The sequence below is a fragment of the Habropoda laboriosa genome, unplaced genomic scaffold (genome assembly GCF_001263275.1).
Source record: "Habropoda laboriosa isolate 0110345459 unplaced genomic scaffold, ASM126327v1 scaffold598, whole genome shotgun sequence".
Classification (NCBI taxonomy): domain Eukaryota; kingdom Metazoa; phylum Arthropoda; class Insecta; order Hymenoptera; family Apidae; genus Habropoda; species Habropoda laboriosa.
This window is the reverse complement of record NW_017100737.1, coordinates 155,032-176,135: the sequence shown is the minus strand read 5'-3', so window position 1 is coordinate 176,135 and position 21,104 is coordinate 155,032. Positions and strand designations below refer to the sequence as shown.

The 21,104-nt window shown below is 36.6% G+C and overlaps 2 protein-coding genes across 4 annotated transcripts in view; both read right to left on the bottom strand.

The window, feature by feature from the left end:
- Positions 1-206: 206 nt before the first annotated feature.
- On the bottom strand, positions 207-6,500 carry LOC108577118 (glucagon receptor). The gene is made up of 9 exons (XM_017940220.1): positions 6,410-6,500; positions 5,089-5,468; positions 1,995-2,089; positions 1,764-1,914; positions 1,518-1,674; positions 900-1,030; positions 717-808; positions 430-568; positions 207-356 (listed from the first exon to the last, which is right to left on the bottom strand). The coding sequence occupies exons 1-9, from the start codon at positions 6,498-6,500 to the stop codon at positions 207-209; spliced, it is 1,386 nt and encodes a 461-aa protein (XP_017795709.1).
- A 3,612-nt stretch (positions 6,501-10,112) lies between these two features.
- LOC108577129 (probable beta-hexosaminidase fdl) overlaps positions 10,113-21,104 on the bottom strand; it is a 66,537-nt gene continuing 55,545 nt past the window's right edge. For all 3 annotated transcript variants that reach the window (XM_017940232.1, XM_017940231.1, XM_017940233.1), the window contains 4 exons: positions 16,924-17,186; positions 14,373-14,984; positions 12,726-13,455; positions 10,113-11,027 (listed from right to left, as the gene is read on the bottom strand). In XM_017940232.1, coding sequence (XP_017795721.1) covers positions 10,880-11,027; positions 12,726-13,455; positions 14,373-14,984; positions 16,924-17,186 — 1,753 coding nt within the window. In that variant the 3' untranslated portion in view covers positions 10,113-10,879. The remainder of the gene's footprint in view (positions 11,028-12,725; positions 13,456-14,372; positions 14,985-16,923; positions 17,187-21,104) is intronic.

Genomic DNA, 21,104 nt, shown 5'->3' with positions numbered 1-21,104 from the left:
ACATCGACGGGAATTTCTATGTCGACTTTTACTTTCAATCGACTTAAAAATAAATGTGTGTGAATTTGATTGACTGAAATAAACTTGTTCTGTTTGACGTAATGACGTTGTGCTTAGGGCCTCTAAAAGTATAAATGCGGCCCTGACACGAACAAATTCCTCATAGTGATACCATAGTTGATGTGATCGTGATCGTTCGATCAATCTTATTTACGATTCGTCTTTCTTCTTCTCGATTTTCTGCACAAAGACACGTTGATGTCCGCGTTCTTCGACCACCTTATTCTCCAAGCTCGTTTTATCTCCGTTCTGACCTCGATGTTCAGCAGACAGTAAAGAAGAGCCACGAAGGTACCCTGAGGAAAAAATGATTTGACTCTGTAAGTTACGAAATTTTTCATTCTGATTAGTCCAGAATAATTGAAATACTTGGAAAGAGGCGAAGAATTGGTCGTAGAAGAGCCATATCAGCTCTACACGATGATCTTTGTGATAAGAGAGGCCTAGAAATATGGTATAGTGAGCTCCGAATAATGGTACCAGCACCAAAGTAGATCTGGCCCACCTACTGCATGAAAAGATTTAATTTAATATTTTAAAATATTCATAGATATAAAATCATTTCAAGCAGAGATTCGATAAAAGTTCAATTCGAATTTTGTGGTTCAATATCGACAACTAATGGATAACAAAGAAGCACAAATTTCTTAATTTACCTGTACTGCATTTTCTTCCGTTGTAAATGCACCGACGTCTTGAATTTGACGAATAGAACGCGTACTATGTTGAGGAACAGCAGGAAGTTGAACTGAGACATTTTTATTTATTACTGGGCAATGTAGAACGAGGGAATTTTGAAATTAGAATCGACGAATGAAGCAATGTGGAGAAACACTCACCAAGGTTGATGTCATTATGGGAATTCGTATAAGCAGAAAGACGGAAGGATTGCCGTGAGTGGTCCAGCATAGTGTATCCTCTATGGTGGCTCGAATTATTATCCATGGAGCAACCACGAAGACCGGTAATCCTTAATTATAGACAGAAAAATTGCAGATCTTCTCTCTTTTGTAAAATATGCAACTTGGAATAATCTCGAGTAACTTTTAAATGATCTTGATGTGGCTTAAAATGTCGTTAAAAAATTAGTCGTTGAATAACTTCAGATAACTTGGAGTGATAAACGACCTCTGAAAGATCTTCGTATCGTGCAAGATAATCTTGAACAGTTTCCAAATGACCTCCAATTAACCCCCTCTAGGCTAATGATTCCATTCGTCATCATGTACTACTTTTGCATTTATATACCTACTGTGTTTCTGTTCAGAGATGTCATTTGACATCATTTTTTAGTAAGATGAACATTTTTACAAGTGGCCACACAGTTACATTTGGTGAATTTAACTATTTTGAAATTATGTTGGCAATACAGTGTTTTCCCCTTTTTGAAGAATTTAGTCAAGTTGGGCTGGAAAGTGTTAAACAAACTTAACGACAATATTTTCCCACAATCTTACCCCAGCCCATCAAGATGTACAAATTAATGGCAGCGCTGTCAGCACAAAACGCCAAGACGACCAGATTATGCAAATACAATCCTTCCATCAGGATCCAAGAATAATTCGCCACGATGAAATATTGCCAGACACTGGTGATGGCCTTGCAGATCACCATCTGGAACTGGTCACTTCAATTATACACCATTTCCCATAAATTGCTCCCTTTTCTTCTTTTTCTACACATTGAACATTTGACATGCCTACGTTTCGTTGCTTGATAAAAGCGTTCTTCTCGTCCACGGCTAATCCGATACCATTCATAAAGATCCAGTCCCTGAGAAGTGCCATAAACGCTCTCATGATGAAAGAAGCGAACAGGTGCATATGCAGCCTGTTTCTTGGATTTCGGAGCTTTCTAAACAAGGGAGAATAAATTGTTTCAACTGTAAGAACGAAGAGTTTACGAGGATAATAATTTGTGAAACAAAGTACTACCTGAGCAGAGAAAAAATGATCATCGCGATGACTAACATGGTGAAAGACGTAGCGTAACCGATTTGAGAGACGATCCTGACGATGGGTAACCATTTCTGACAAAAAAATTTTGTCAAATTTATCAGAATACTCCAAATAAGTAATTATTAGGTTGGTAAGAAATTAATGTCGGTTTTTAAACTTCATCTTTAAATCCACAGATCTCGACTTAGAATAAACTTTTTTAGCCAAAATAAGATCCATCGCAATCACCACATTTTTGTCAACAAGAAATGAGCTTTTTAATTCCAATAGCGTAAATTGCTGGTGTTCTAGAATTGATGAATTCTTTGAATGCATTCTCAGCAGCAGCTTGGTTGGCGAAGATCTTCTCTTACAAATAGTGGTCGGGGTGTTTGAAAAAGTGGTAGTCGATTAGCGATAGGTCCAGGGAATATGCTGGATGAGGCAGAGTTTCATAGCTCAATTCGTTCAACTTTTGTAGCGTTAATTGTGCGATGAAAAGAATTGCGCCCTTACAATTGGCCAATGTTGGCTTTAATCGTTGCAATTTTTTATGCATGCGCGTCCATTCGCGGCATCTTGTTCAAATGCATCGTTAATATTCCGAGTCGTTTCCGCAATTTTATGACCTAGTTTATACTCATATAAGGAAAATAATAAAATTTGCTTCCTATTCATCCTGAAGTGAATAGTCCTGAAGTGAACACAAATTAACAGTGAAAACAAAAGCATACCTACCAGCGTGTAGAGCAACATCAGCACTATAAAATGATATTATAACATAAATAGAAGAAGTAATTGTTATCTCAAAACTAAGTGTCAAAGTTTGAAAACTCCAAAACCGACGTTAATTTCTTACCAACCTAATATATTAAATATTCAATTGTATTAGGTAACTGTGCTACAATGGAAACAACTAGGGTAACAAAACCGAGTGTTTCAAAATTGTTGAAAAATTCCGTTTCCCTTGGTAAACAGAGTGTCCCGTAACTGGTGGTACAAGCAAGCAGGGGTGATTCTACGCGAAAAACTGAATCAAAAATATAGAATAACATTTTTTCATGGTAAGCTTTGTTTCCGAGAAAATTGAATTTAAAGATTCGCTACAAATTGCTGCTTCTGCTCATACTTCTACGTTGACAAACAGTGGTAATGTCACATTTCGCAGAGGATAGTGTAAATCTGCAGCTAAAAGGAAGAATCGTACAGGCTTTTACACAATTACAGTGTCAAAATATCGTATTATCAGTTCATGACTCTCCAATTCAAAGAGCAAGGGTTTGTATGGGTTAACAGACGTTACTTTCAACAATTCGCTTAGTAATGTGAACTTAAATTAAGGAAATCGTTAATAATACTTTTAAGGAAATAATTATCAATACTTTTCATGAAATTAGTATCGTTTATTGGTACAAACGTAAAGCCGAGAGCACGCGTACTCGACAAATTTTCAAACATATTTTTCTCGAAAACAAAGCTTCTTATGAAAAAGTTTTATTCTACATTTTCGATTCAGTTTTTCATATAGAATCACCCTCTGCTCGCTTGTACCACCAGTTACGGGACACTCTATGTATTTTTTAAAATCTCCTTTCTGATAATCCCTTCTGATTAAAATGTTTTTCCCTCTGACCTTTTGTCGGCAGAAGAAATGTTATTTGGTACACGGTTTTGCCCCATTCTTTCCTATATTAAATAATTAACTGTATAGGGTGTCTTACTTATAACGAACAACCAAATTATTACTTCTAGTATTGAAAGTAAGAAAAAAAGATTAATAGTACTGACAAGGGAGCGTATATTGATGAAACTTTTGCGGGAGATAGTTCACAGGAAAATATTTCACATGTATTCTTTTTCTCGGCAATTGTTCATAGCGAAATGGTGAAAAAACCCCTTTAATTTGGGGATTAGTAACATATTTTCTGGAATATTTCGAAAATTGAAGGGTCAAGAAGAAAACTTTTCTTATCATCTGTGTTTTCGAATGAGGCAATTTTTTAAATATTATAAGATTCTCTATCTGATTTCATTTCAAAACATAGTAAAGAAAAGTTTTCTCCTAGATCTTATAATTCTCGAGATATTCCAGAAAATATGTTTTCAACCCCTCACTTTGTTAGTTATTTTTTCTTACTTTCAATACCAACGGGAATAATTTACACTCCCGTTCATGAGTATCAGGACACTTATGGAATGTGAAACAAACCTGAACCATCGTTCGAAAATTATTAACATCCTGAAGAAAAATGATTCAGTGAAAATAAGGTCAAACATTCTCACGAAATTGTGTTTGAAAATGAGTTTTGTTGTAGGTCGTTGAATTTATCTCAACAACGCTTTCATATAACGTAAAGGAAACAGCTATCAATTGAAAACAGTTCGTGGTATCGTCGTTACGCGAAAACCGTTGCAAATTTAAGAAATGCATTCAAGTCATCGTGTTGAGTATAAAAAATGATGAAACTTTGCCCTGTTCTGTTTTCCTCGAAAATCTACAATTTATAAGAGAAACGTTGGAAACTAATAGCGCGATGAACATCCTGTATATTTTTACTAACCAGGGCTGCCTTTATACTTTTGGAGGCCCTAAGCACAACGTCATCACGAGGCCTCAAAAGAACAAGTCTATTTCAATTAATCAAATTCACACATATTTATTTTTAAGTTCATTGAAAGTAAATGTCGACATTTCCATAATAACTCGTTCTAATAAATTATCGGTCGGTAGAAATTCCCGTCGATGAACAACGGACCCTCGTAAATTTGGTTTCCCTTTTCACCGGCCTATTGTTTTTATATTATGAATTTAATATTTAAAAATAAGTATTTTAGTTTGCAACTATACCTAGGCTGTTTTTCGTGTTGTTGTTTGCGAGGAGTAAGGTTTTAAAATGTGGCCCCATAGAGGGAGAGCCCCAGCTTGCGCTTAATGCGCCTTACGCTAAATGCGGCCCTGATACTAATTTTGGCGGAGAAATGTAATTTGAATCATGCAATACTTTCTGTACATGTTCGTTATAAGTGAGACACCCTGTATACTAGATGCTCAATTATAGCGAATAATTTCGAATTGGGCATTTATTCTTACGTCAAACGGGTAGGACACGATGCTATCATAGTCTATCGACTGTGTCATGCCATTTCCCACGGTCTCTGTGATGTAACGAGCGGTGAATTCATCAGACAATTCGCATAAACTGTAATTGCTCCAAGGTATGTCCTCAGAATTCGTATACCATTGGCCATTCGAGAGACATTCTTTCGTGGCCATCGTCGTGATGCGAATATTCGACTCGAAAATATTCGTCGAAGTGTCTGTTTCGTATGTCGGATCCGTTTCAGGAGGACAGGGCAAAATGGCTGTGGCGGAGGCTTTGGTGTACGGCCAGCAAAGTAATCCATCGAAATGTGCCGGACAGTGACGAAATTTTTGCACATTCAATGTATCTTGGTACGTTATATTCCGATCTGTTCGTTAAACATTATATATTATATATTGTAGTACATATGTTACAAATAATAGAAATGGCGATTCAACTCTTGCACGGAAATCGGGTCAATTTGAGCCAAATTGAAGTCACGAATTCTTTTTTCCCTGTTACTTAATTGTATAGAATATTTCATATAATTTCAATATAATATTAATATTGTGTTGTACAAGTTTAATAAATTATTACAAAATTAAGCCGTAATAAAAAACTGAATAGTAGGTGTACAAATTAATTTGGTGCCTTTTTTCACAAAGCATAGGCGACTTTGTCGACTAAAATCTGTCATATTTTTTCAAAGAGGGAATTCATCAGTTACCCGATAAATGAAGAAAGATCATCCAAAATAATGGAGACTATTTTGAACATTAAAATTGTGTTTGATTTTTTGTAAATAAATTGTAAGTTTGCGAAAAAAGGCACCGAATTAATTTTAGCACCTAATACAATAATCGAAGGGAAATAAGAAGAACAGGAAGTAACAGAACGTTGAAAGAGAAAGCAGTAAATTGAAAAGAAAGAGTTAAATAACGGGAACAGTAACAATGTAAAATCTGATTCCAAGTTAAATCCGCGGAACGATAACGTTGAAGATGATAATTATAACAAAAAAAAAATAAAAGAAAGAAAGTGGCACTAATAACGAAATAAGCGATAACTGTAATAGACGATAAAATTAAGATGCATAATGGTAGCAATAAGATCACTAAAAGTAACATTATAAAGAAATATAATAGAATGTAATGAAAATATATTTATTGCATTATCAGAAGTAATGTAAATGAATTTTTTAGACAACTTTGGAAGTTGAATAAAATGTTAAGCGTGAAGAACAATACTTGAATTTTGTATAAGGAATTTTTGCTTATCCTTGTGTAAACAATTTCTGATAAAATACACTAATCACTTTGGTACACTTACATTCCGCTATCAAATCGCCGCATATCCGTTTTTGCTCAGTGAAGAATCGCTCGGCGGCCTCCGCTTCCGGTTCCACTTCTGTCACAGACATTTCAACACCGCGTGACACTTGATGAATTATAAAAGCAAATAACGACTTGAAAGATTTATTCAAAAATTCGATGCTCCCTGGCAATGAAATATTGAACGAAACATTTAAAGAATTTCTTCAACGTCACAGAAATAGTGTATCCTTGGAGAATTCAGAAGCTGATGTGAACCTTGTGAAATCTGGAATTGAAGTGACCAACAAGTGGATTCGATGGTTATGGGGATGTTTACAATCCAGCCTCGCCCTCTAATTCTTTACTATAGCCAGACTATAGTCACTTACTTAGAGAAGGGACAGTCTGGAAGTAGAAAAGGTCGACCGAAGGTCAGACAAGAAAATAATTTTAATTCTTATACTTGAAATTTATAACTTAAACATTTTCAGAAATAATTAGGATATATTAGTTTTATTTCAAGGTGAATTTTTCTTTCGCGAAATTCTTTTCCAGTATGTATAGATAAAAATGAAGAGTAAAACCAAGTAATTATTCTTGTAATTAAGTTTCATGTAATTATAAGTCTCTTTGACAACGACACGCTTCTTCAACAAGTAATTACATTTATCAAGAAAGATGGCAGAGTGTCGTCACTTACTTCCAATTGTGTTATAGAATTTATCAGGCAATAAAGCAAATCGGTTGGCCATCGCATGCATCATCCATCAAAAGGTCTAGTCGTTCAAACACACCACTCTCTCTCTCTTCAGGCAATAAAGCAAATCGGTTGGCCATCGCATGCATCATCCATCAAAAGGTCTAGTCGTTCAGTCCCTCTTTCTCTCTTGAGGTTTTCTGCCAATATTGATAGAACCACCAAGGAGTGATCGATCATCAAATTATAATGTACACGATAAAATGCACATATACAGTGAGAGCATTACTTTAGCGATGATCAAAATCCAAATAAAGATTTCACAGAAACGTATATGTATACATTCTATTGAGTGGAAAAGGAAATGGTAATTTCTTCTTTTACCATTGAACGAATAATTTCTTAAATTAGAAATTACAAAAATTACACGACACTGGACGGATAAAATAGAGTGGGGAAAAAAGAACAGAGAGACAGAGGCCATATATTCAAAATTCGTTTTTATGTTAAACTTACATCAACCACACTTTACAACAGATTGTATTTCTTTATGTAGATCAACTCGGGAAATCATCCGCACGCAGTTGAGGTCGCCACATCTTTCTTTTTTTACCTTCTTTAACCCTTTCGCTACGAAGGGCGTATATATATACGTTCTGTAAAAGTGGTCACTCGTTTACGAAAGGCGTGTATACATATACGTCCATCTAATACATACAATTAATTACATTTATTTTTGCACTTCACAAATAAGATATCTGAAATTCAGATAGACTGAAATTCAGCCAACACCAATTTTCAATAATACGTACTTTTATTTTTATATTATATACCTTAATCTGTTAACTGGATTCACCTCTCGAACAGACATTGAATCTCTCTAGTTTATAATTAAAAATTAGTAAGAATTATAATTAATTATATACTTCATATTGGTTCTCGCTAATGTGAATACGATCTATTTTATATTTAATACAAGTAACATTACAAATTAATAATTCCTCAATAAATGAACTATTATGTTCTAATGACGAGTTAATTTGTCTTCTCCAGTTAACAGGATAAAAACTGTTTCGTCCAGTACACAGCGAGCGCTCTTTGTTTTTCAATGCGCCATAGCGAAAGGGTTAACAATACTTTCCAACCGCAAAAACAACATCACGTACAACATTCTAAATCGTTCTTTTGAATTTGTTTTTTTTTTTTTTTTTTTTTTTTGTTTAGAACACAACAAAACGTCACGCGAGACGCAACGAGTACAGCGGATGATTTTTCGCTCTGGATCCTTAGTCGAGCTTAAAAATCACTTCTTTTTTTACAGCCATTGATGTCGGTAAGTGTCAGTAAGTACAGACGATTCGTAATTCTTTTTCCTCCCGTTAATACCACTTCGTTATTAATTAATTAGCTATTCCGTTTCTCGATGCTCGTGTTATTTACAAATTTTCTCGGCTATTTCTTATCGATAGGCCATCTTTTGTATCCTCTACATCTCTCAAACACCGAGGCGAACGCCTCCTCAATACTTTTTTCTAGAATTAATTACAAAAGACACGAAGCGCAGGTTTTTACGAATCCGCGATAATTAGGGTTTCTCCATTGACCTGTTAATTGAGCTCGATTTATAATTAAAGGTCTGAATTAACCTTAAACGTGTAATTAACACGTTTCACGTCACGTGTACCACAACACGACAGTTTTCGGAAATGGCATTTTTGTTAAACGAAAAAAGTTAGTTTTCGACTCATGCAAAATATGTGCAGTGGAAGATTAGAGTGCCAAGAATTCAACCCACGTTTAAATATAATTAAATATTTCAACCCGTGAAGGATCACCAACGAGCGATACCTTCTCGCACGCTTTACCAACGCAGAACACATTTGTTAAATGTCCTAATAAAGGTCAGTCGCAAATTTGAAGTAATAAATATAAAAGAAACGCTTGGTGAAACTTTTAATGTTCCTGTAGCACGGAACACATTAAAGAACAGTAAAAATTTAAACAAGTTTCACTATAACGTAGTACAAATTGTAACTAACAGTGATAAAATTGGAATGATAAAAATGGAGAATGCTGAATAAGAAAATTTTGTCTCCTCAGTTAACAGGTTAAGGAATTCCTTTTGCAAATATTCCAACAAGCTTTCCGTACAATCTTTAATACAAACAAGGGGGAAATTATCGTACAAAGTGTCTTCAGTGTATCTTTGGCTTCGTGGAATATGTATGCGTGTGTATGTGTGTGTGTGTGTGTGTAGTCCAAAGAATAAAATTCCTTGAATGTTTGCTTCCAAGCAATTCGATTATTCCTTCTGTTTCTTTCTTCATTTGGGACGTGTTCTTTTGGCTTTTGGAATTTTCCAGCGAGTTCTATGTAGGACCTAGATCTGGCAGTTTAAAGAGGGAAGCCTACGCGGACTGGCGCCATTCTCGTGCTTCAGTGTGTCGTCTGACAAAAATGGTACTCCCTTCAGATGGAGGAGATAGATGCCTCTCTCTCTCTCTCTCTCTCTCTCTCTCTCTCTCTCTCGCGCGTCGAACACGTCTTTTGTTTCTTTTGCCGCGTGCTTACGGAATGTCTTCGCTAATATTATCATTTCGAACGCCTGTTTTATTCTTGTTTGCATATACATTATTCATTCCCTATTTTTTCCTTTTAACGAACTTTCAAGAACTCCTCTCTTCTCCCGATACATTATCGGAGCTAGAATGTTTACCCAGCGAACAAAATGTGTATGAAAAAGAAAATTTCCATTTAATTTTTGACTACCAAAGAGATTAAAGATTCTACCAAAAACTCTGCCAATTTTTTCTCAGTACAGAATTTATCAGGTAAACTTTCTAGCTTTCAACAGGACAAATGTAAATTTTCATTTCTCCGTTAATTCCTAATTAACTCTCTTTCGTGACCAGCGAGACGCATATTCGAACAAAAATACATCTCAATTGGAATATCCATTACAAATATGATGATGGTTAAAAATGATTCAGTCACGAAAGGTTTAATGTACAAGAGAGGCGTTTAAAATGGTACCATCAGAAGAACCAGACGCAGAACGCGTCCAATATTCGTCCTAAATATCTGTAAACGGACGCTGTAAACGGACCCGACATTCGCCATCGGGAATCATAGGAACGCGCACGGTGTTGTTTCACACATGAAATCGTACAATAACGAGTAGATTTACAATTGGAAAGGCACTTCGAACGAAAAGTATGGCATCGAGCAGTAACAAGGCGTCAGTAGTGTGTGTCCATTGAATTATTGACCTTGTAATTGAACAATCAATTACCTCGTAACTCTGCCTACTTAGTGTTCGTTTCAGAGAACAAACACAACCCCCTGATTTTTCACGTCGTTGTGCCTTTGGTTGACTGGCAGAAATCAAAATGAAACTCTCCCTCTTAAGTAGATCCTCCCTTCTTTCTCACCTGAATTCTTTCAGGAATCTCATCCCCTCCCCTCAAGTATATCTCTCAAGTTGTCTGACGCTTGTCCACGCGACGTCCACGTTCATGTAGAACGATAATATGACGTCGACACGTTCTACAATGATTCTTATGGTTGTTACTACACGTGGAATTAGAAGAATCGTTATCGAGCAGCTGTCGCTATTAAAACGATCGACCAGCCTCTTTCGCTAACGATGTCACTATGTTTTGTTAGTTCAGCGTGTTCTAACGATGATTGAGGACTGGACCATCTCGTGTAACGTCTCCCTATCGAGCAATCGTAGCACCCACGCGTATAATTCCAGTCGAAGGTGATCATGGTTGAGCTAGCGAACGGTCAGAGACATTTGCCTGGATTCTGGGTGCACCACTGCGGCCACATTGCTTCTGTTTTCAATCCTCGGCTAGTTAGAAGTTCCATATGGGCGGCTAGTCTTGTGTACACGCTCTCGTCTGTCGAGTAACCGTTCGTTGGCATGTCGCTCCTGTGCAGAAAATTATTTCTTCGTTATTCCACGTGATTGTAATACAGGATTGAATAATTAGAGGCAAATTTAAACCCGTTTTACGGAATTGGGCCAATTTGATTTAAAATCAAGTCACAAATTAGTTTTTTTTCTTTTTTGCTGTTATTAAATGTATCATTTGGACTGAAACTTTCTCATATACTTAAACATCCAATAAGTTTTTGTATTCCCTTCTTGTAAATATACAGGGTGTCCCATGCAACCGGCTGTATCTCCTAGACGGTTAGAGATAGAAAAAAATGCTGTAAATAGTACCCAATTTAACATAATTTGGAAATAATTTTATGCACTTTCATCCATTGGTACACTTGGAAAATGGACCAGTCGGTACAACTTTTTAATTTCTACAAAAAAAGGACGAACGTACTTATATCCTAAACCTATTAGCTTGAAAGTTATTACAGTTAAAAGTTTGCTAACGTATCGTATTGTAGTCCAACTATCCCATGATAGCTGAAAATACACCGAAATAGTGTAGCAAACTTTTAATTGTAATAACTTCTAAACTAATAGGTTTAGAGCATGAAAATATAAGTACTTTTTGCAGAGATTCAAAAATTACATCGACAGAGGACTAGTCAAAACTATAGGTTTCCATTTAAAAAAGAAAGATGCAATTGCATTTCCCAGGTGTACCAATAAACGAAAGTGCATAAAATTATTTCCAGATTATGTTCGATTGGATAATGTTTACCTTTGACTTAGAGCATTTTTTTCTATTACTAACCGTTTGGAAGGTACAACTTGTTCCAGTTGTGTGGGACACCCTTGTATAATATTTGGGTCAATTTGACCCAAATTTACTTATTTGTGTAACTTTGTAAACTTCGTACAAGGGTTAAAATCTTTGTCTTGTGACAAATAAGCTTTGTGGTACAGATTATAGTTAAGGTGAGACAAAAATAGTTATTTTAACGTATTATCAACCGAATGAATTGCAGTTGAGTTGATGTGTAAGATTGCTAAAAATATTTTGCATTATAATAAATATTGGAAAAATTGGTAAAGAAGCCTGTGTTAGGAAAATGAATAATGTAAAATTGTAGGATGGGACATTATATCTGATAATATTATGGAACAAGATTTCTTAAAATAAAAGTAGTAGGATCTAGCCAATCGGTTGGCAGTGTGTTAAGAACAAAGATTAACTTCAACTTCATTTTGTAAGGCTCTGAACTGTCGAATTTAACTTTTCAAATAATATTCAGTGAAAATCCTTATTAATATATTCTTAAGCAGTGAATACCAATTGGCTAATAAAAGAATCATAAAGCAAGGCGTTAAATACCCTCAACTGTAATATAGCGAAAGTAGAATCACATAATAACCAAGCAGGTAAAGTAAAATACCAGGTTAAAAAATAAAATACAATGTCTTTAATACTCTAATAGTCTTAAAAAACAACTTTATACAATTAAAAAAAAAAAGTTACTGTCAGCTGTGGAAATTAAACCTCGACGATTTTATCAACTCAACACCGCCATATTTTTCCTGAGAGGAAATTCGTCAGCTGCCCGATAAATGAGAAAATGATGGTAACATTCTGTTTGACTTTTCACAAATAAACACTGAAGTTTGTGAAAGAGAGCACAGAAATGAATTTGTAAACCTAGTAATATTCCTCATTATCTCCTCATCCTAAACTATCAAACTTACCATAATCTTTCGGCGAAGGCAGACGCCCTTGGCCATAGTCGAGGCCCCAAGGACGCGTCACCTGTTTGCTCGCTCCAGATAGCCGCTTCTCCTCCCAGAACCAAGCTCAAATGTTGCTGAGGATAATCCCTCCATGGTCTGTGATTGTACACCGTTTGCCAGGTACGATACTCGCCACAAGCTGCTTCACCCGTTTCTCTCCACCTACCGAACCCACAGTCCAGGTACCACGCGTCTACATGCGACAGAATCACCCTGAAACCATCCTCCAGAAGGTCTGGAGTCTCTGGCCAATTGCTACCACCCCAAGATTGTATCACGTGAATCTTAGGATCGAAGTACATGGTGATGTAAGGCCTCTTGGTTAACGGCGAGCTCCAAAGGATCACAGCTTTTGGTACCTCGTTACGATTGGCCTTGACAAGCCTTTGAAGCATCTTCGTTTCGAATTCAGCCCACATAGCATGATGGTCGGTCATGTTTTGAGCTTGCATCGCGGCAGTGATGTTTCCATATTGGGCCCAACAATCGAGGTTCACCTCATCCCCGCCAAGGTGCACGATGTCCCTAATTTCGGTCAGGTCCAACAGTTCACGGTACAGCCCCTCCAATATTCGGTAGGAGTGCTCGTTGATGGGATTCAACTGGCCGCAATTCGGCTCGCCGCAATACGACGACCATGGCTGTTGATCAACGCACAGCGCCAGCTCCCCGTAACCGTACTCCGTCCCTGAGCAGATTAATAAGATCAGTACAGGCGTGGGATATGTGGTTGGTGAGTGAGTATGTGGGTAGGTGTAGGTGTGTGAGGTTGATGAGTTGTGGAGGGTTTAATGGGTTTCTTGAGGGGGGTTTCTTTGGAGTAAGGGAGGTATGTGGGTCATTGGTGAGTTATTGATGGTAAAAGTTTGATTGGGTGAATTGAGGTATTGGTTGATCTATTGTTTGTACGGAAACATGAAAGTGGATAATATGGTGTAATTTTTGGGATTGGTTGGGAAGTTTTGTTAACCCCTTGCTTTGAAAAATTGAGTTACACTTAAGTGTAATTGTAATTTTAATTTTATTTAGATGAATGCAGGTACTGGTTGGTCTAGTGTTTGTAAGGTAAGATGAAAGTGGATGATATAGTGTGATTTATGGAATTGCTTATGAAATTTTATTAACCTCTTGCTTTACAATATTGAGTTACACTTAAGCTCTAGCTCTAATAGTTCAATCAATGTCTGCCATAAAGAAGGGCGCCTATCTGCAACTTCTGTATTCCAAAAACTAGATAGATGTGTATCTACTTTTTTTTGTTTAAATCACAAGATCGAATCAAACCTTTTTAAACTTTCAGTTATAATTTCTACCTCCTTAGACCTTTTACTTGCACAAAACATCCACCAACCACACCTTCTCTACACTTTCAAAACTATACACAAGATCACACACTCTCTCATCTCCTTTGTCCAAGTATCACCACCCAACTACAACCTTTTCAGACCCTCACCTCAGACAAAACACCTAACTACACCTCCTCCAGACATTCACCATCAATCATACACGCTTCTATGTTCCCTGAATCCTCGCTCCAGACAACACACCCCTCTATATTTCCTCCCTTCAACCGTATAATACCAACCAGAATCCCTCGAAACTCACCCCATTGCCAGCCAGCACCGGCATGAGCTGGAGAGTCAATCTCTACGAGCACTCTGATGCCGCGGATCCTCGCGTAATCCGCGAGATCCTTCACGTCATCGGGCGTGTAGATTTGATCTCCGCTATAGGCGCCCCATCTGGCCATTTCCGGGAACTGGGCTGAATCAAAGGGGAAACTCTGCGAGTCTGTCAGATGCCAGTGGAAAGTGTTCAACTTGGACGCGGCCATGCCGTCGATAACACGTTTCAAACGTTCTATGGGGAAGAACTGTCTTCCAGTATCGACCAGCAGTCCCCTGTACGAGAACATAGGCTTGTCCTCGACGGAAGCACGAGACAACACACGCAGTGCACCCTCTCTTCCGGCTGTCTCGTCCCACCAGATCATCTGACCAAGCGTCTCCAAACCGTGTCTGACACCGAAGTAACTTTTTCCCGTTACTCGTGCCTCTAGAATTCTTCCTTTGGGTATTAATTCCAGGGTGTACGACTCGTCTGTGGCTATGTTCGGTCCTACTGGACGCTCAATTCCGGCAGAGAGGTAGATCACAAAACTGTCCACTCCGGATCTGCTCTTTGCGTTTGATACCTTCACTAGGCTCCTGATGTTGCCTGCAACGAGAAATTGTTCTTTTCTGGCTTGGGAAACGATGGTTCAGATTAGAAGATTAAAGGACACTTGGCGAATGCGAAGGAAATGTAAATAGTCGTTACAAAATTGTTAAGAACCAAGACACGTTGTTTAGGCTGAAATCTTGTGATATAAGAAGTAAGTACTTGTGTATATTTTCGCTGACATGTAGTTCTAATTTGAATTTGAATATTTTTAATTTGATCAGTTTAATTTGACAATTGGAGTTTAAATATTTAAATCTGATTGGTTCACTTTGATCATTTGAATTTAATTCGTTCATTTTGATCACTTTGATTTGTATATTTAAATTTGAGTCTGTTCAATTTTATGTCGATAAATTGATTTGTGAAGTAAAACTTCCTTTTTAACTCTCCGACAGTCGTACCTGGGTCAATTTTGACCACATTCTCAAGAGCCTCGCCAAACTCTTCGACACAATTATTCTGTATACATTGTGAAAAGTAAATAGTTTATTTATGCTTTGCTTACATTTCTTTCATACAGGGCGGGTCACGGGAAACAAGCGACCTAATTACAGTCTGTTCCACAAAAGCGTGGACGCGATATTTTCGAAACTTGAGGTCAATTGAGGGAGAGATTGTGTTAGCATAAAAATATGAAGTTCCCTCTGATACGCATTAGCTTTAAATCTCTTGGTATCGTTTTTGTTACTGAGAAATACGGACCTTTTCGAGATGAGTGCCGTGTACGCCACACGTTTCGAGGCAGTCTTCTTGTGTTATCACCCAAAAGGGCGAAAAATGAGTGTTAAAAATGCAGAAAAATATATGCATTAATCTCGTGAATTCGTTAATAAGTAGGTACAACGATATAAAGGAACTGAATGTGTCGATGACCTCCCTGATCGAGATTGGTACTACGAAAAGGGAAGATAAAGTGATCTTCCGGCTATTTCCAAGGAATCCAACATTTTGCTTGCGTAAAGGGCAAGCTTTTTTGGTAAAAAGGGCATAAATATAGGGATTTTGACATTGAAACGTCGCTTGACAGAAAATAATGTTTGATGGAGCAGTACATTATCGAAACCGTTGCTTTCAAGGAAGCACGACGAAAGTCGGCTAGCGTGGGCACACGAAAAAGTTGATCGCGATTGGAGTGGTATATTCAGCGATGAAGCATCTTTTTCGGCTTGAAGTATCAGATGTGCCTGGTCTGTTTATGAAAATCCAATTGTCCAAAGACGCGTTAAACATCCATTCGAGAGACATGGAGGTCTCTATCACTCTCATGTACCAAGAAATTGGTCGAAAGTATACCTAGACGTTGTCAGGCAATAATCGCTAATGGTGGAGATTGGACACGCTGTTAATTGAGCGCGTATTAGTTTATTAGACGTAGTTTCGATGTATATAAAATTTTTTACAGAAAGAACTAATTTTCACAGAGATATCGCGTCCACGCTCTTGTGGAACAGACTGTATCTTCGACGTGGTACGAGCAAAATTTTATACGTAATTTAAACGGTATCAAAGACCGAATAAGATGGAAGAAAATTTTTTTAATGGAAAAAATGGCAAAAATTGAAAGGAAGTGGCAGATTTGATTTAAAATTTTAGAGTCAAGATCATTTTAAGCTCACATTATTATGTACGTTTAAATGCACACGAATGTCTGCTACAACATACAGTAGAAAACAACATATACCTTCGTGTAAAAAAATATAAGCGACCTAAAAAAAAAAGAAGGCATTTATAAACAACATTATTCTTCCATCTTATTCACCCTTTGAAACCATTTACCACTATAGCTAGAAAATATAATTAGGTGGTCTTTTTTACGTGAATCACCTGGTACATTGTTCACTTTTTCTTTGTTCTTGTATTTTGTAATCCAAGATCCAGATTAAATTTTTCAATTGTCCAAACGATTGAAAGAATTCTGCAATTAAACACTTACCCATGAAGATATCCTTAGCATGCTCTAATAAATTCTTCGTTTCCTGATCACTGGTGTTCACAGTGACGAATTCTATCTGTTGCAGATGTATGATGACACTTTCCTCCCCGAGGAACACGTTTCCGGTGGGTCTGGGCCAAAGGAGCCTGGTGTTTCCGCCACAAAGAGCGATGCAGCTGGCCAACGATGTGCGTGACGACCTGACTGCTCTCCTCTCGCATCTTCCGGCGACACAGGCCCAGGACCAAGGGCTCTGGAACGTTCTGCGATCGATAGGGATCGCCAACAAGAGGAAACTTGAGGATTTATTTCGAAAAAGGTACGAATTTTCTTCTATATTTACACATTTCTCCTTCCAAGGATTTTTGAGTTCCTCTGAGTATTTCTTCTTCACGTTTTGTGATACTTTAATGGGCATCAGGAACATATGTATACCTACTGTTGGTCAAAAGTTTGGGACCACTGTGCGTTACAAGGTAGGCAAGAATTTTTTAGAAAGAAGTTAGCAAGCTTAACTTTTTGGTGACTGAATGAGGACTGATGATCATTCGCATTTTTAACCCACTCAAATTTAAATTAATCTATACAGGGTGTTCCAGTTTTCTCCGATCAAATTTGTACGATTGTTATAATTTTTTTAATAAAGCTTCAAACGACCTATGTTTATATAAGATTTTCTTCTTACTTACACCTATAGAACATACTGGCAAAGTTTGATCGGAAAAAACTGGGACAACTTGTATACCAAAACTTTAAGTAACTAAATTCAGTGGAATTTTCTTTCTTTTTCGGGAATATTGGTTCTCAAATGAAAGTCAAGGAAAAATTGCTCAGTGTTCAAGGGGTTAAGGAATATTTAATGAAATTGTTACCGAAGTGAATTACTACTCAGTCCTGTAACATTAATTCTAAATCGATAGAAAATTAATAGCAGATTTAGTATTTGTGTAAAGTGACACTGTGCTCCCACATTTTAGACCAATTGTGCATATAACTTGCTATGGAACATGGCGAGACAAATAAAGAGAACTGGTAGAAGCAGCGTGAGATAAATGGTGGGAGTATACGTACACATTCATGAAAAATGGCAGAACGAATTGCGTGTGTACGAGGAAAACGACACAAAGGTAGGAAAAAGATGGAGAACGAAGAAGGAATAAATTTTACGTAGATGCAAATAGCAAATGTTCCATGTCAATACCTTGTAAATAAAGCTTCTGATAATTTGAGCGTTGAATTATTGAAAAGTGGTGACAAGATTATGAAAGATTGAAAGGAATAGGTACCAAATATGGCGGGTATTCACGAAGCGCTGCCGAGATCAAAGCTGATTGTGAGTGACAAAATTCACATAAGACGCGATCGATTCCATCGGTGCAATGTCCAATTCCAATTTTTATCCTATATTGTACAGTGAAATTAAGATTGCACGAAGAAGATTACAAGAAGTTGGATTTGTGAGACGGAAAGTCTAAATTTCGTCGAAAAAAAATAGAAACCTCTAACATGAAAGATGCCAAAAAAAATTCGAAATCCCTAATTTTTAAGGCGAAAAAGATCGACAGAAGAAATAAAAGATCTCTAAATTACAAAATAAGAGCGAAAATTTCTTACAAAAGAAAAAAAATGTTTAAACCTCTCATTTTCAAGACAAAGTGCCCAAAATGCCTGGAAAGAAATTAATCACTCGGAATTGTAAAATGGGATTAAAATTTTCTTGAAAGAAATTTCGATCTTTTATTTACAATATAAGAGGTTCAAAGCGTATTGGGAAAATTAAAAAAGAGACTTGAAACGATTCTAAGAAAAACTGAAACCAGCATCCAACGTTATAATTAAACAGATAAACGATCCTGATACATTAAAATGATTCTCGAAAGACAGGAAATGGAAGCTGAATGAATAAAAAAAGATCCAGGTAGCGGTGTGTGAAGAAGAAGCGAGAATATGTTACCATCGAACAGATAGAGATCACAACTGAATAAATATTCATGAAACATTGCTCTACTATCGTCAATTAAAGTTCTGAGATATTACAACGAGCCTGGAATGCTGTTTATTCGCGAACGTTAACGACCAATCTTTATTATTCTTGACCAATTTTCACCATTACTTAACTCTACGTTAATCTGTTGAATTTTTATGACACTTTGAAAATTCAGAATTCTTATTTTCACTGCTTCAAAGCCTCGAACCAGTGAAATCTCGTTGATAGATCTGAGGATACCGGGAATTCGAAGTTGATAAGGTCAAATAAATTGTGTCTCTTTGATTTGATGTATTATGGAAATTTGTACAATTGTAAAGAACAGACAGAAAATTTTGAAAGCTCTTACAATTATGAAAGTGAAAGAATGAAAATTATGGCATTAGGTTTGTCAAATATTACAATTGTCAGCGTTAATACGTTTCCTATATCCTAAATTTTCTATTAGGTTGGTGCATATGAAACATCGTTTCTTTTTTTTTTTTTAATGAAAATTTATATACATTGTTTCTTCAAAAAACAAAATAATGTACTTAATCAAAATAATTTTCACACGATTTTATACACTGTTACCAACGATTAACTAACTTCATTATTACGAATTTATAAGAATCATTGGTCATTGAATTAAAAAGTTTTGAAATGTTACTTTTACATTTGGGAATGATTTATTTGTTAAAAAAATTCTTCAGGTGTTTAGAGAAATGGTAGTCTGTTGGGGAAAGATCAAGCGAATAGGGGAAGCTGTGACAAAATTTTACATCGTTTACCGTGGATTGTTTTTAATCATTTTTCTTAAAACGTTATCATCGACATCCCTATCTGACCTTCTCTCCAACGAAAAGTCAGCAATCTTGAATTTCGCACACCAACGTTGAAATGCGTTAACGTGTTAACATTTACATAATTTTCCTCAAATTTATCGCAGTTTCTTCCAAGTTTAAACTCACACAAAACAAATTACGCGAAAATCCCTGTATTCATCACGTCAGATAATAATGTCCAAACAAGTGTATTAAGAATTTCTTTACTATTCGATACACGTGTGCTGCAGCAGATTCTTTCTTCTCGACTGTTGTGTAGAAAAATTCACGATCGGACAAAATATGCGGTATCGATCCGGCAATTTCAGTTGTTGAAAAAACAACAATTCATTTGCACCAACCTAATGGTATAGTCTCTCGTTAGTCGAGAGAGGTGTTAGCTGTGACATTTGTAATACACCGTGGCGATTTTATTCGTGATTCATTAGAATATTATACAGTCTCTACGAAGCGTACAGAGGCTGAGGAACGTCAGGTTCGTTTAATCGTTGTTTCCAGATGCAATTTTCATGATTTTTTTCTCCTTCTTTTCCGATGTACGGATACGTTAACGAGCGTAATTGTTAATTTGTTGGAGTTGCCAGGAAAAGAAAATGTACATTCCGGTTTAATAAGCCGTCGAGGAACGAGCCACGGCAATTACCATGATTTATTGGCGTTTCCTGGTTGGACACGGCGAGAACCTGGCAACGGAACAGCGGGACGAAGTGGAAAAATTTTGTTTGAAAAATGGAGCAGCTTGTGATTTGTGAAAAGAAAACGGTAAAAAAATGAATTTTTAAAAAAAGACACTCACACTGTTTGAAATTCAACCAAAATTTATAATTTAGAAGATTTGCTTTTAATACATGTTCAACGATTCAGCGTTGATATTTTTCTAATTAATTTTTATTAATTAAATATCAAATAAGTTCACCTAAATATTTCTTCACTGAACAGTATAGTTGAACTCACATAAAGTATTTACTGAGATTGGAAAAAAAAATAGATACAGTTGATGAAAGAAGTTGAACGAACCAGATAACTTCAACCTCTACGCTCTACTACTTGCGCTACTTTTATGGTTTACCGCTACTACTTTTTATAGCTTACATTATTACCCACTCACTATTACTAGAACACCATTTACAGTTAAGTATTTCAGAAATTATTCAGCGTTCGCTAGAGTGCCTGAATATGAATAAAAAGATTCTCCCCGGTTATCTGTCCTAACTTAAAACGCTTCACAGCGTTCTTTTATTACCTGAATCAATAAACTCAGCTATTACAAAGTTATCGAAATTATCGTAGACAAACATCTGAACCACCACCGCAGCAATTATTTCGCTATTCCAGTGATCAGCAACTCCCTCAAATTGTTTGTACGATCC